Here is a 15300-nt window from a genome sequence, read left to right as displayed (position 1 = left end):
TCGCCGGCGAGGTCCTCGTAAGCCCAGTACGCGCTCGGGCCAGCCCATGTCGTTGGTCGCTGTGTCGTTGACCTCCTTGCTCTCCCTGACGGCGACGGCGCCGCCCTTGCGGAGGTTGCCGGAGGATCGGAGGAGCGCGAGTGGTGGCCATCACAAAGCTAATAGTAGTCGGTCCATCACAAAACTGCCTGCCTCTTCGCATGCGAATGCAATGCAACTGACTCGTTCACAGTCTCTCTCGACCAACCAGACTCATCACTCAACAAACCTCCCGCTCCCTGCTCCGAACCCCAAGAGTATCGGCAGATTGAGACTTCCCGTCGATCGACCGCCACGCCGCCGGCCGCCATGATCTCGTGGCACGACCTGTACACGGTGCTATGCGCGGTGGTGCCGCTGTACGTGGCAATGGTCCTGGCGTACGGCTCCGTGCGGTGGTGGGGCGTGCTGACGCCGGACCAGTGCTCCGGCATCAACCGCTTCGTGGCCGTCTTCGCCGTGCCGCTCCTCTCCTTCCACTGCATCTCCACCAGCGACCCCTACGTGATGAACCTCCGCTTCATCGCCGCCGACACGCTGCAGAAGGTCCTCGTCCTCGCCGCGCTCGCCGTCTGGTCGTACCTCCCGACCGCGCGCTGCGGCGGCGCCGCGGCGGCCGGCGGGACGAAGTGGGAGCCGTTCGACTTGTCCATCACGCTCTTCTCCCTGGCCACGCTGCCCAACACGCTCATCATGGGGATCCCGCTCCTCGTGGCCATGTACGGGCAGTACTCGGGCGACCTCCTGGTGCAGGTGGTTGTGCTCCAGTGCATCGTGTGGTACACCCTCCTGCTCGTCCTCTTCGAGTTCCGCGCCGCGCGGCTGCTCATCGCGGGTCAGTTCCTGGCCGGCACCGCGGCGGCGTGCATCGCCGACGTGCGCGTGGACCCGGACGTGGTGTCGCTGGCCGGAAGCCAGGCGGAGGCGCAGGCCGAGGTGGCGCCGGACGGCAGGATGCGCCTCGTCGTGCGCCGGTCCACGTCGGCGTCACGGCGATCCCTGGCGGCCGCCGCCGCGACGCCGCGGCCGTCCAACCTGACGGGCGTGGAGATATACTCGGTGAGGTCGTCACGGAACGCCACCCCGAGGGGGTCCAGCGGCATCGCGCACGCCGACATCGGCTGGGCCGCCGCCGCGCCACCGCACGGCGCGTCGTCGCTGCGCATGTCGAGCTTCGGCGCGGCGGACCTCTTCTCCCTGCACCCGACGCCGCGCCCGTCGAGCTTCGACGAGCAAGCGGTGCGGGCTGGATCGGCCGCCACGGTGGCGCCCAGCAACGACCCCAGGGACGTGCACATGATCGAGTGGAGCTCCGGCGCGTCCACGACGTCGGAGGTGCGCGGCTTGCCCGTGTTCCACGGCGGCGACCTCCACCGCGGCATGGATTCCCGCCGGCTGGTGCCCTCCGAGGCGCCCCCTAGAGGTCAGTCACAGGTGAACAATTGAAGCAAATACATAGATAAACGTGCAAGCACTGATGGTCGGCGCATGCGATTGCGTACGTACGGGGTTTTGTTTGTTTCAGCGATGCGGCCGGGGGAGCGCGTCGTCACGGCCTTCCCGGCGGACGCCGGGCAGGACGCGCTGGCGAAGCTGGAGTCCGGGTCGACGGAGGAGGAGCGGAAGGACGCCAAGCAGGACGCCGGCGGAGCGGGAGGGCAGCAAACGGCGGCACCGGCCGGCGTGATGATGCGGCTGATCGTCACGATGGTGTGGCGGCGGCTGATCCGCAACCCCAACACGTACGCCAGCGTTGTCGGCCTCACTTGGTCTCTCATCTCGTTCCGGTAATCCATCAAGTTCTTGGTCGCGATGCTAGTATATATTTTTTTCGTTTTCTGCATCTGAATTTTATTTCAGAAAGAACAAATAAAAAACGCCTCGTATTGCATTATCGTATCGGATCTGTTCCTGCAGATTCCACGTCGCAATGCCAGCCTTAGTGAAGAACTCCGTCAGCATACTCTCCGATGCAGGGCTAGGGATGGCCATGTTTAGCTTAGGTGAGTTGTCACCTCCATGTCTTCCCAACTAGTAATACACACATGTTGGTGGCTATCCTATCCTGCAATAATTCTTTTGCTGCCTGCCCAGGGCTCTTCATGGCCGTGCAGCCCAAGATCATCGCCTGCGGAAACACCATCGCGGCCGTCACCATGGCGATTCGCTTCCTCTTCGGCCCCGCCGTCATGGCCGCCACGGCCGCCGCCGTCGGCCTCCGAGGCACGCTCCTGCGCGTCGCCATTGTTCAGGTAACTATATTTAATTTCTGTGTTAAGGCTTTTGGTTTACACGTTGTGACAGCCAAAAATAGCGCTGATTTTGTATGCACATATGTGTTGGTAGGCCGCTCTGCCGCAAGGAATTGTGCCCTTTGTGTTCGCCAAGGAGTACAATCTGCACGCCGCCGTTCTTTGCACCGGGTAAACCAAGCCAAACAACTAGCCCCCTTCGTTCTGTTGCTTTGCAGGGTTGTCATCAGTGAGCTGTGCTTCAGTGTAGCATAAGCGTAGTGTTAACAGCAGATTAGGAAGGAACAGAGGAATTGGAATCTAGGCAGGGAAGCACAGCAAAGGGTCCGGAATAGACGACGAGTTCTTAGCAGTAGATGGTTTGTTCATTACAATAGATGATAACCCCTTCCACGAGAAGATACTAGGCTATATAGTAAGACGCACACACACGCATCTTCAGAGCTGGTTTACTTGGTCACCCAGGTCGGCCCGTAGTAGCGTGGGTTCACCGATCTGGGCCTTTGCGGACGGCCTGACTGTAGCCCATCCGAGCCGAGCTCATCTGTTGCCGGACGGCCGTCAGGTAACGAAGCCGTGGAGCCGGATGCTGGATCAGGGTCAGCTGGTGGAGTGCTGACATTCCCCCTCCCTTGCGCGCCATGTTGCCGCCACAAGCTGGCACGAGGGAACTGCTGCTGTAGGAACTCCAGGTCCTCCCAAGTAGCCAATGAAACTGGAAGATTAGTCCACTGAATAAGCCCTTGCTGAATGAACTTCTTACCGCAAGGCACCTGACGATGCTGGAGAATGCGTTCTGGTATACTCTATTTAGCAGACGCCGGTGGCAGGGTTGAAGTAACCGTGTGGCGAGCACCCACCGCCTTCTTAAGTTGCGACACATGGAATACTGGATGCACCGAGGAAGAAGACGGGAGCTCAAGCCTGTATGCGACAGTGCCAACACACTCTAGCACCTTGTAGGGCCCAAAAAATTTGAAGGCAAGCTTCTGGCTACTTCTGTCAGCAACTGACGACTGCACATAAGGCTGTAATTTCAAGAACACCCAATCATTGACCTGGAACTGACGCTCGGAGCGATGACCATCTGCATAACGCTTCATGCGCTGCTTGGCGCGAAGCAAATGTTGCCGGATGACTGCAGACATCAGTTCACGGTCTTGTAACCAGCTGGCAATATCCGTGATCGGTTGCTCATCTGCAGGACTAATGCCAAAATGGGAGGGAGCATATCCATAAAGCACTTCAAAAGGTGAGCGACCAAGCGCCGAATGCAAACTGGTGTTATACCAAAACTCTGCCAAATCCAACCACTGATGCCACTGCCGTGGGCAAGCATGAACAAAGCAGCGCAAGAAGGCATTGATTGACGCGTTCTGTCTGCTCATCGGATTGAGGATGATAAGCAGTGCTCATATATAGTTCCACCTTGTCCAATTTGAACAACTCCCGCCACAGCGCACTAGTGAAGATCTTATCACGATCTGAAACCAAGGCAGTGGGCATACCATGAAGACGATAAACTTGAGAGATAAACAGCTTGGCCACTGCAGCAGCTGTGAATGGATGGCGAAGGCTCAAAAAGTGTGCATACTTTGTGAAGAGATCCACTACCACCAAAATGCAGTTATACCCTTCCGACAACGGCAAGCCTTCGACAAAATCCAAAGACACCACCTTCCACGCAGGCACTGACAATGGTTGAAGAAGACCGGGTAACTTACTGTGATCTGGTTTGGCCTGCTGGCACACTTGGCATTCAGATACAAAAGCATGAATGACAGACTTCATACCTGGCCAAGCAAAATGCTGTTTAGCACGGCGGTAAGTAACTGGAATTCCACTGTGACCGCCGATTGCGCTGGAATGCATAGCATGGAGCAGACGCTTGCGCAATTCTGTATCATTCCCAATCCACAGACGGCCCTTATACCGAATGAGCCCATCTCTTAGTGTATAGTGAGGAGTACCGGTAGAATCAACACGGAGTTTGGTCAATAATTCCTGAGCCACTGGGTCATGCTCATAAGTCTGCAGAACCTCTAGCAACCACTGTGGTTGACACACAGTCAATGCCTCACACTGCACTACTGGAGCTCATGACAACGCATCCGCAGCCCCATTATCAGCTCCCTTTCGATAGACGATTCTGTACTGCAGACCCAACAACCGGGTGAAAACTTTTTGTTGCCACGGTGTATGAAGACGTTGCTCCTCCAATTGCACGAGGCTCTTGTGATCGGTCAAAATTTGAAACTCAGCCAATTGCAAATAGCTACGCCATTGTTCAACTGCCATCAATATTGCTAGATACTCTTTTTCGTATGTGGACAGACCTTGCAAGCGAGGGCTCAAAGACTTGCTCAAGAACGCTAATGGATGACCTTGCTGCATCAGGACCGCGCCAACACCCTGCCACTGGCATCCGTTTCAATGACGAAGGGCTTGGAGAAATCAGGTAGCGCCAACACAGGAGCCGACGTCAGAGCAGTCTTCAGAGCAGTAAAAGACTGATCCTGAACCGAAGTCCACACAAACATAGCGCCTTTCTTAAGGAGATCAGTGAGAGGTCTGGAAATCATACCGAAGTGACGCACAAAGCGATGGTAATAGCCGGCCAAACCCAAAAAGCTGCGTAACTCCTTAACAGATGTAGGTGCTGGCCAACTCAACACAGCCTAAACCTTCTCAGGATCAGTGGCAATGCCTTGCTCTGAAATAACATGCCCTAGATAACGCAACATGCGCTGAGCAAAGACACACTTCGATAATTTGACTTGCCATTGGTCACGTTGGAGCAGCTGTAGAACAAGTCGCACATGCTCAATATGTTCTTCCAACGTTTGACTAAAGATCAGGATATCGTCAAAGAAGACGAGCACACACTTGCGCAACAAGGGACCCAATGTAATGTTCATCGCCTTCAGGAAGGTAGCTGGTGCCCCTGTCAATCCAAATGCCTTGACACGAAATTCATACTGACCAGTGTGCGTCTGAAATGCAGTCTTAGGCTCTTCACCGTGTTTCAATCGAATCTGGTGATATCCTGCAGTTAAATCCAAACAGGCGAACCAAGACGCTCCATGCAGCTCATCCAGCAATTCCTCTATGACGGGCACAGGGTACTTAGTTTTGGCAGTAATTGCATTCAGATGACGAAAATCCACACAAAACCGATATGTTCCATCCTTCTTTTTGACTAGAAGAACCGAGGAGGAAAAAGGACTGTGACTGGGCTGCACAATACCAGAGTTGATCATTTCAGAGATTTGGCGCTCAATCTCATCTTTGACTGCCGGAGGATAGCGATAAGGTCGGACATTGACTGGAGCAGAACTTGGTACCAATGGAATTTCGTGAGCAAAAGCACGCTCGGGAGGATACCCTTGGGGTGGGTCAAACATGGACTGGTATTCCTGCAGAAGCTGCGAAATGGCCGGTATCTGAGAAGGAGGGTCAATGCTATTTTTGTCAGCTGCGAGAGCGGTGACCTGAACAACTGTACCCGGACGAAGAGTTGTCAATTCTCCTTGCAATGCTCGTGAAGCTCCTTCATAGGTATAGATGGCCAACAGGTCATCCCGGTCCGGCACGGCATGGGCCCGTGCCAGGCATGTCTTGGAGGGGGTCAGGCCGGCACGGCATGTTGGGCCGCCAGGCCGTGCCGAGGTCGTGTTGCGTGCCTGGCCGCCGGCCCAGGCACGACCCCTCGGGCCGATTTTTGGGCCAGGCTGACCCGATAAGCACGGCGTCTCCAGCAGGCTGGGCCAGCCTGAGGCCCGTGTCAGAAAGAAGGGAGGGAGGATCTGAGGCGCGGGGTAACGCTGCCGTCGCGTCGCGAAGGAGTCGAGGCATGGGGGAGTGCCGCTGCCGCGTCGCAAGGGAGTGGGAGAGAGCCACCGAGGCCTCGACGCCTCGTCGTCGTGGCCAAGCGCTGCCACTTCCATGCGCCGCCGCCTGTGCGAAGGAGCGCCGCCATCCATGGGGCAGGGAACACGAAGAAGGGAGCGAGGAGAGGAGCCACGGAGCCCTCGTCCTCGGAGGAGCGGGGGAGGAGGCGCGGAGCAAAGCGAGGAGCCGCCCGCACGAAGGAGCTTGAGGAGTCGGGGGCAGAGTTCGAGGCACCGGGCAAGCGAGGGAAGGGAAGGAGTCACGGGCGGTGACTCGCGAGTCGCGACTCGCGTGCGGCGCGGGGGATGGGGAGGGAAGGGAATAAAATTTAGGGTTAGGAGATTGTGCGCAGGGGGCTTTTACCAGGCCGCCCAAGTCATCGGGCCTGCTAGTATATGTCGGGCCATGCTGTGCCAGCCTGCGTGCTTGGGGTGCGGCCCAGACACGGCCCTATGCATCGGGCCGTGCTGGCCTGGGCCCGTACAATACCGGGCCGTGCCGTGATTGGGCCTAGCCAAAAAACCGTGCTTTGGGCCGTGCCGTCGGGCTACGGGCTGCATGGACATATATATTCATAGGGAGTGAACAACCACTTCTGAGCCCAATCAACTTGCGTCGGACTATACTGAACCAACCAATCCACACCAATGATGAGGTCATAATGAGCTAATGGCAATATCTTAGCATCTGAATGAAAGCAACACCCTGAACAGACCACTCAAGCTGAGCAAACTGACTAGAGCAATCCAGTATCTGGCCGTCAGCGATCTTAACACGCAGAGGTACAGGCAAATGAGACTGGCCTGACAACTTGGAGCTGAAGTCAATACTTACGAATGTATCGGAACTTCCGGAATCCAACAAAATCTTGGCCGGCACGCCCTGCACTGTCCCGTGGAACTGCATGGTACTCACTGCTGTGTGGCCATTCAGTGCAGCAAGAGATATAGCTAAGCGCATCAGCAGGTTCCTCCTCAGGATGCTCTTCATCAGAACACTCCTCATTGTGGCAAATATCCCAGAACTCCTGAAGTACATGCAACTGAATGTTCTCTGAACAACGATGATCCCGTGACCACTTCTCGCCACAGTGAATACAGAGGCCACGCACTCGGCGATAAGAGCGTAGAGTATTGAGCCGGTCTTCCACTCCCCGGCCACGCCGTTCAGGACCTGGGGTTGTCACAGGCTTGTCGGTCTTGTCTGTTTTGTCAGCATTGGGTGGTGCTGGCATTGGTCTGTTACCCAGAAACCTGGATGTGGTGTAAAGGTCTGGGCGGTGTCCCTCCTTGCGGCGGCCCGAATCCAACAATTCTTACTGCAACAGTGCTAAAAACATAGGCATCATCCAGAGAAGTGGGTAGCTGCATGTGAACTGCACTTCGTATGGCCTCACGGAGCCCATCCATGAAACGCATGGCAAAGAACAATGGATCTGTATTGCAGGTATAAGCCAACAACTGATCAACCAATTCCGCAAACCGATCAATATAGTCCTTCACAGTGGAAGTCTGACGAATCCTGAACAACTGACGAATCAGTGTCTCATACCGACTCTTACCAAAACGGTCAAGCACCAACTTACAGAATTGTTCCCAACTGTACCGGCGCCCACGATGGTCCAGAGGTTATACCCACCGTGCCACACCAGACAAGTTCATAGTTTCCGCCTTGATCCACATGTGCGGTTCCACAGAATAGAGCTCAAAATAATCTTTACAATTGGTAATACATAGCTTGGGGTTCTCGCCTGTGAACACCAGAAAGTTGAACTTCGGCAGCTTGCTGCTGGAATACTGAGGACCCAACTGCGTATGCTGGTCATGAACTCCGTTGATTTCCCCAAAAAACAAACGCCCATCAGTATCTATATGTGAACTCGACAGAGTACGTCGCAAACGAGAATTGGGTTGGGGAAGTGGGTGGGGCTTGAGATCGAGCGTACGCTTGACCGGGAGTGGAGTCAGGGACTCAAACTCCCGGCGATGTGTTTCGACGCGGTGCCCCGCAGAGGGGCCTGTGTTTGGGTGCCCGGCGGATGAAGTCGCCGCGGTCACCAACGGTTGCGACAGGATGCCGGCGGGCATGGCCGGTGAGGTGTCGAGCACCACATGGCTCAGGGACTTGCACAACGCCGTCATCTCCTCCCGCATCTTCTCGATCGCACCCTCCTGCTTGCGCAGGGTGCCGATCTCGGATCGGAGCTCCTCCACGGACGCGTCCACGGTAGGCTTCCAACCGTCGAACACCCTGACGGCATCCTCCACACACCCGAATCGGTCGGAGATGGAGCGGTCCATGGCGGTGATCCGGCTGCCCAGTGACGTCTCCACGGCGTCGACACGACTCTCGACACCGTTCACAGCGGTCTTCACGGACTTGATCTCATCGAGCAGGAGCTGGAAGTTGGGATCCATGGAGCCCAATTGCTTGCGGAAGCGAGTGAAATGCTCGTGATCAATTTGATGTGGCTCCAGGGTTACTCACCGTGTCACGACCGTCGACCACACCAACCTTGGCGCGGACCTACGGGACCTCATGATGAACACCGCAAGGGCGAAGAACAGATCGACCTGCCGTCGGGGATTACGGTACCAGATCAAGACGGAAGGAACGAGGAGAATTGCGGGTGGGTGGAGAGGGTAGGCTGAGGAATTCGTAGGCTCTGGATACCAATTTTGTTAACAACAGATTAGGAAGGAACAGAGGAATTGGAATGTAGGCAGGGAAGCACAGCAAAGGAGCTGGAATAGACGACGAGTTCTTAGTAGTAGATGGTTTGTTCATTACAATAGATGATAACCCCTTCCACGAGAAGACACTAGACTGTATAGTAAGACGCGCACACACGCATCTTCAGAGCTGGTTCACTTGGTCACCCAGGTCGGCCCGTAGTAGCGTGGGTTCACCGATCTGGGCCTTTGCGGACGGCCTGATTGTAGCCCATCCGAGCCGAGCTCATCTGTTGCCGGACGGCCGTCAGGTAACGAAGCCGAGGAGCGGGACGCTGGATGTGGGTCAGCTGGTGGAGTGCTGACACGTAGTTGTGATTCATATGTTTCCATTCTTTTTTTTCAGGGTCATATTTGGCATGCTAATCGCTCTTCCCATCGCCTTGGTCTACTATATCATTCTCGGACTACTGTGAATGGTGTGATGGTGTCCAAGCAACAACGACCGTTCCAAAGCCAGCTGACATGTTGCGAATCTAGATTGGCGGCCGTTCGCCCGGGCCGAACGCGCCTCTGCGCGCGGCTGTTCCCAACAGAGCCCACCTCTCTCTCTCTCTCTTCCCCTCCCGGCGCTGTGTCTAGTTGGAGTGAGTCGCTCGAGTACTTGCAGTTTTCACCCTTTTTTCTTCTTCTTCCTTTTTCTTTTAATTTTTGTATATTAACACATTTTTTTTCTTCTATATACTACGGACATATTTTTTAGATTTAGAAAATTTCCCGGAACAAATGATGTAAAAAATATAGTTAGACCAAAAAACGTATGTGTATAAGTTAGTTATTCGTAAACTTATTACACAAAAAATATGCCAGAAAATTTGTGTTGACAGATTGTTATGGTAGGTTTGTCTGCCAACAGTTATGAATAAGAATTAGGTTATAAAGGTAATATAGAAAAGTTGCCGTACTAAGTTATCCATAAAATTACGTAAAAAACTATAAAAAATTATGATAAAAAAATATGGTGATAAGTTTTGTTCCATAATGTTTACGCAAAAGTTACGAGTATAATTTTAGAACTTTCAAAGAAATTATGGTGATAAATTTTGTTCCACCAAATGTTATATAACTTCACTGTTTTAAATGGTAATATGTTATGGCTTTTTAAATACATAGTTTTTGTAATGTATCTAAATATAATATTTATCTAGGTACATAGTACGAGCAATATATTTAGAAAAACCAAAATATTTTACAATCTGAAATGCAGGAAGTACAAAATTTGTTACGGTAACTTCGCCACTTTCTATAAAAAGAAAAGTTACGGAAACACCTTTTTAAGAAAAAAAAATTGTGGGTTGTAATAACCATGCTTGCCGTTGGTTTGATCTATGGATCACACAACTGATCGAGCAACCGCCCTTGGAACCTCATGGCCAAGATCAATGAGTTCACTAGAAGAGCCAAGCGAATAGGTTCGTGGCAAATGACGCTGCAACGAAGTTTGGATTTGCTGTGGCAGGAAGCCTGTCCACACATGTGGTCTCTATATTTTTTTGGTGCAGTACCCTCACAATGCATATCTGAAAGCTATTTTGACGTGTAATTTGTTTTAAAAGTTTTTCCACATGTGTTCACAATCTCGTGGCAGACTAGACATGTTTTGTAACCACATTAATTAAACACTTTCTCAAATTCCCATACTTGACTAATTAATTATGTCAGCTACTGGTACTGTGGTACACAATCATATCGTGGCACACCGAAAATGTTATTTTCATCCGTACTGTTCCTAGCTGAATACTCACCCCGACCAAAAAAAAAAAGATGCAATTCTAGCTCTATCATTAGTCAGACTAAGATTATAGGAAAGTATTAATATTTACAACACGACAACGAGGTGCCTATGGTGACTTCATAAATCTCAAGATTTACCGGCTCAATCGTTTGGAGGTGCTCATAGGTGTAGTGTTTGTGTACGTGTATTCATAGGGGTGGGTGTACGTGCGTGTTGTAGGCGTTTACCTTGTACTGTGTAATTCTAAAAAAATAAATGTACGTACACCATGCAATATATTTTATAACAAATCTAATTGCACTTATTTAGTATTGTAAATCACGTATAGTTTTTGTATTTTTTTTTGTCAAACTCAAAATGGGTTTGACCAAGATTTTAGAAGATGTATAAATATTTTTCTTTAATTAGGAAAATATCCTCAATTATGGCCCTTGTCGGCATGGACATGGTCTTTTTTTTTGTAATTCTTGAAAAAGGGCGTCCGTATGCTCGGACGTTTCCATGGATGGGCCGTGACTTCACCCCAAATGTCCCCCATATCCATTCGTCTCTGCAGTCTAAAAAAATCACCGAAGCAGAGCACACGCTCCACCCATGGAGCTCATGGCGGCCGAACGGGGCGGAGGCCGCCCGCACTCATCCCGTGCTCGCCGCGGCTGCCCACGCTCATCTGAGCCAGGGCGGAGGCTGCCCAGCTCGCCGGCTCGCCACAGCTAGGGTGGAGTTCGCTCGCGTGCAGCTCACGGCAGCCCCGGCGGAACCACCCGCACACATCTCACGCTCCACCTGCCTAGCTCGCCGTGGCTGGGGCAAACTCGCCCAGAACTCGCCCGTGCGCATCTCGCGACAGCCAAGATGGAACTCGCCCAAGCATAGCTCGCGCTCCACCCGCACAGTGTGGAGACCCGCCGCGGCCTTCTCCACCAAAAGCGGCGAGGTACGCGCCACCGGCGAGCTCTACACCAGTGAACTCCACACGACGACGAGTCTCCATTGTCCCAAGCAGCAAGGAGATGTTGCGCTGAAACAACATGTTGCAAGCTTATATTTTAAGTGTTTTATGTTGTAACATGGCTTTGGCGGGTGGCGAAGGCCCCCGACAGTGGGGTGTCGCCAAGGCGTCTTCGAGCGTCTTAGGGCGGAGACCCGGCGCTGACTAAAGGAACTTTCCCGGCTATGCTCGAAGGGTGCTGAATCTCCTTTTTATCGTGGACTCCGCCAAGGCCAGGCACGCATCCCGCCGACCGCTCAGGCGGGCGTCTCCGGTATTACGGGCGGAGTCCGCCTTATCTCTAAACTAATCAAACAAACGATCTTGCCTAAGTGTGCGCAGGTACTCAAGCGCAGGCGCTCGCGGTCCGCACGAGCGCGCCAGCATGGCCCCTGCGCGGCCGGGCGGAGACCTACGGATGATGTCTCCGCCCGGACCGGCGGAGACTCTCCAAGGCGACGGCGTGCCCCTGAGGGCGGAGGCCAGCGGCCGGGCAGAGACCTACGAATGATGCCTCTGCCCGGACCGGCGGAGACTCTCCAAGGCGACGGCGCGCCCCTGAGGGCGGAGGCCAGCGGCCGGGCAGAGACCTACGAATGATGCCTCCGCCCGGACTGGCGAAGATTCTCCAAGGCAACGGCGCGCCCCTGAAGGCGGAGGCCAGCGGCGAGAACCATGGCCCCCGCGCGGCCGAGCGAAGACCCGCGGGTAATGTCTCCGACTGTCCGGCGGAGACCCGCCAAGGTAGCGACGCGCCCCGGGAGATGAAGGCTAGCGCCGGGGACCCAGGCCTTTGGGCCGAAGACCGAGCTACAGTGGGCCGGCTGCTCATGGAAGCCCATCACTTGAAGACGGTATGGTAGGATTGCCCTGCGAACAAGAGGCTAGCGGCGGAATATTCCAGGAATGTACTGTAGTAGTTGAGGGGCATTGTAATAAATTCTGTTATGTAGTAGTTGAGTCCTATAAATAGGGGACACTTGTAACCGTGGAAGTTGGTTGGTGGACGAATTAATGAAACCATAGCTTTCCGTGTCATTCCCTTACTCACCACTCTCCCCCTTATCGTTCTTATCCCGAGCCTCTACCCGAGGCCGACCGTCCGGCGGGCGAAGGCCTCGGTCTCTTCCATGTAGTTTGAAACCGCTAGTTTCAACATTGGCGCCCACCGTGGTTGGGCCAAGGCAAACCAACGATGGCAGGGAAAAGAAAGACCACCACCAGAGCAGCAGTGACCACGGGTCAGCAAGAAAGGCCTAGGTGCAACATCCGTAGCGCCTACGCAACCTCGCCAGCGGAGGATGACACCAGAGCAGATGCCCAGGGTCAACCACCGGAACCCCAAGACCGAGAGATTCAAGATCCGGAGGCCCAACCAAACTCAGCCACAACACTCGAGCAAGAACTGCAACAGCTGCAAGCACAGTTGCAAAGAGCGCAACAAGAGAGGGACAGAATGGCAGCAGCATTCGCAGCTAATCAGCAAGCTATTCAAGCGTCAGCACAAGCAGCAGAAATAAGGCAGCAGTTGGCAGTCCTACATGCTGAGATACTAAGTATGCAGCATGTAGTACCAGCGACAACCTCCGCAATCCCAGCCTCCGCAGCAACACCAACTGCAACCATGCTTCAAGGTTCTACGCCAGTGATCAGCCAGCCGACGATGCCATCTCAGGTGATGCGGAGGCCTATCGATCCTAAGTCCCCACTATCTGAACGCATACAACAGTCGCCATGGCCAACAACGTACAAGCCAATCACACTACCCAAGTTCAACGGAAAGACTGACCCCCATCAGTTCATTATGAGTTACGAGGCAGCAGTAGCCTCCACCGGCGGAGATGACGTCGTCTTGGCAAAGTCATTTGTCATTGCAGCTGAAGGCGACGCGCTGGCTTGGTATTCTATGCTCAAACCAAGTACAGTCTATTCTTGGGAGAACCTCCGGGACAAGATATTGGCAAACTTCAAAGGGCTAACAGCACAGTCGTTGACTTCCACAGATCTGTTTCAGTGCAAGCAAATGCAGGGAGAGACACTACATGACTACTTTTGAAAATTCGTGCAACTAAAGGCGAAGGCACCAGATGTCCCAGACGAGATCACCATTGAAGCAGCGATCAAAGGCCTCCGAATCAGGCCATTCGCAACACACTTAGCAAGAGAGAAACCAACCTCCATTCAGTAGTTGTATGACGAGTTTGAGAAGTACTGCAGATCAGACAATGACCTACGCAAGAGGCTAGAGGAGCAAGGTCAAAACAGACAACAAAACAACAGCAAAAATTCCCAGAAATCCTATACGAACCAGAATGTATCAAATCAGAAGCCAGGCCATGGGCAAGTGCTCAGTATCGAGGGTCAACCCCACCCCGAGCAAGGGCAACAGGCAGCGCCAACACGGCCAAAGAGCCAGACAAGGAACCAAGGTTGGCAAGGTTACCAAGGCAAAAACTAGAACAGAAACCAAAGCCAGAAACAACGCAGGCCATATTGCGTTTTTCACGACGAAAACGCAGGGCACATCACCAAAGATTGTCTGGAGACAAAAGAAACACAAGAAAGGATGAAGAACAAGCAGACTGCCCAACTTCCGACACAGCAGAGCGCAAGAGAGGTCAACACCACATACACAACTAGCCACCAGCAGTACTGCCCAATGTACCCAGCGCTAAACGCAACCCAAATACATCCCTCCACACTGGCCTTTGCCTATTACCCAAACTTCCTACCAGCATGGTGGTCATCACCTTCGCAGCAGCCTCCGGCGGGCAACTACAGGTCGGAGGCAAGCCTGACCTACATAAACCCAAAATCTCCCCATATAAGAGCACTGCCAACAATAGGCATGATATTGCCAATCGCCAGAGGATCATCAATGGAGTTTCAAACGAAAAAGCAGAAAAAGGATCACCTCCGCCTGGTAAACAATGTAGCAGTCCAAGGCCCGGCGAAACACATAGATTGGTCCAGAGTCCCAATCACCTTCACAGAAGAAGATCTCCAGCTAGAGAGCTACCCTCACGCAGACGCAATGGTGATCAAGACAAACATAGCAGCATGGGAGATAAGCAGAATACTGATCAACACTGGTAGTTCAGCAGATATAATCTTCGCAAATACCTTCAACCAAATGAAGCTCAGCAGAAATCAACTACAGCCCTCCGAATCCCCTTTAATAGGATTCGGAGGCAAGTAGATACAAGCATTAGGAAAAATCTCACTCCCAGTGTCGTTCGGAACCCAAGCGAATGCCAGAACAGAGTACATAACTTTCGACGTCGTCGATCTATATTACCCATACAATGTCATCTTGGGCAGAGGATTCACAACCAAATTCAACGCAGCCCTGCATATGGCCTACCTGTGCATGAAAATACCAGCACTCCATGGTATTATCACCGTCCGAGGTAGCCAAAAAGAAGCAAGAAACATAGAGAAAGCTATCTATAGAGCCCAAAGAAACATCAATGCAGTCGAGTCGGTGAACAAAGAACTAGAGCCTCCGGACATGCCCAAAGGAGAAACAGATATGGCAGGTCAAGAAGAGACAAAGCTGATCCCTCTAGAAAAAGAGTTACCAGACAGAAAAGTAACAATCAGCTCAAAATTGTGCAAGGCAGAAGAGGAAGAGCTCATGGCAACCCTAGTAAAAAACAA

The 15300-nt window shown here is 53.0% G+C and overlaps 1 protein-coding gene across 1 annotated transcript; it reads left to right on the top strand.

Annotated features, from left to right (window-relative positions):
• Window positions 1–26: 26 nt before the first annotated feature.
• Window positions 27–9711, top strand: LOC136520112 (probable auxin efflux carrier component 3b). Its single transcript, XM_066513512.1, has 6 exons — window positions 27–1462; window positions 1565–1826; window positions 1957–2042; window positions 2134–2291; window positions 2386–2462; window positions 9261–9711. Exons 1-6 carry the CDS (start codon window positions 349–351, stop codon window positions 9328–9330), a joined length of 1767 nt encoding a protein of 588 aa, XP_066369609.1. The 5' UTR covers window positions 27–348; the 3' UTR covers window positions 9331–9711.
• Window positions 9712–15300: the final 5589 nt, after the last annotated feature.

The sequence above is a fragment of the Miscanthus floridulus genome, chromosome 18 (genome assembly GCF_019320115.1).
Source record: "Miscanthus floridulus cultivar M001 chromosome 18, ASM1932011v1, whole genome shotgun sequence".
NCBI classification, from domain to species: domain Eukaryota; kingdom Viridiplantae; phylum Streptophyta; class Magnoliopsida; order Poales; family Poaceae; genus Miscanthus; species Miscanthus floridulus.
The sequence above is the reverse complement of the archived record's forward strand: the minus strand, read 5'-3'. Positions and strand labels throughout refer to the sequence as shown.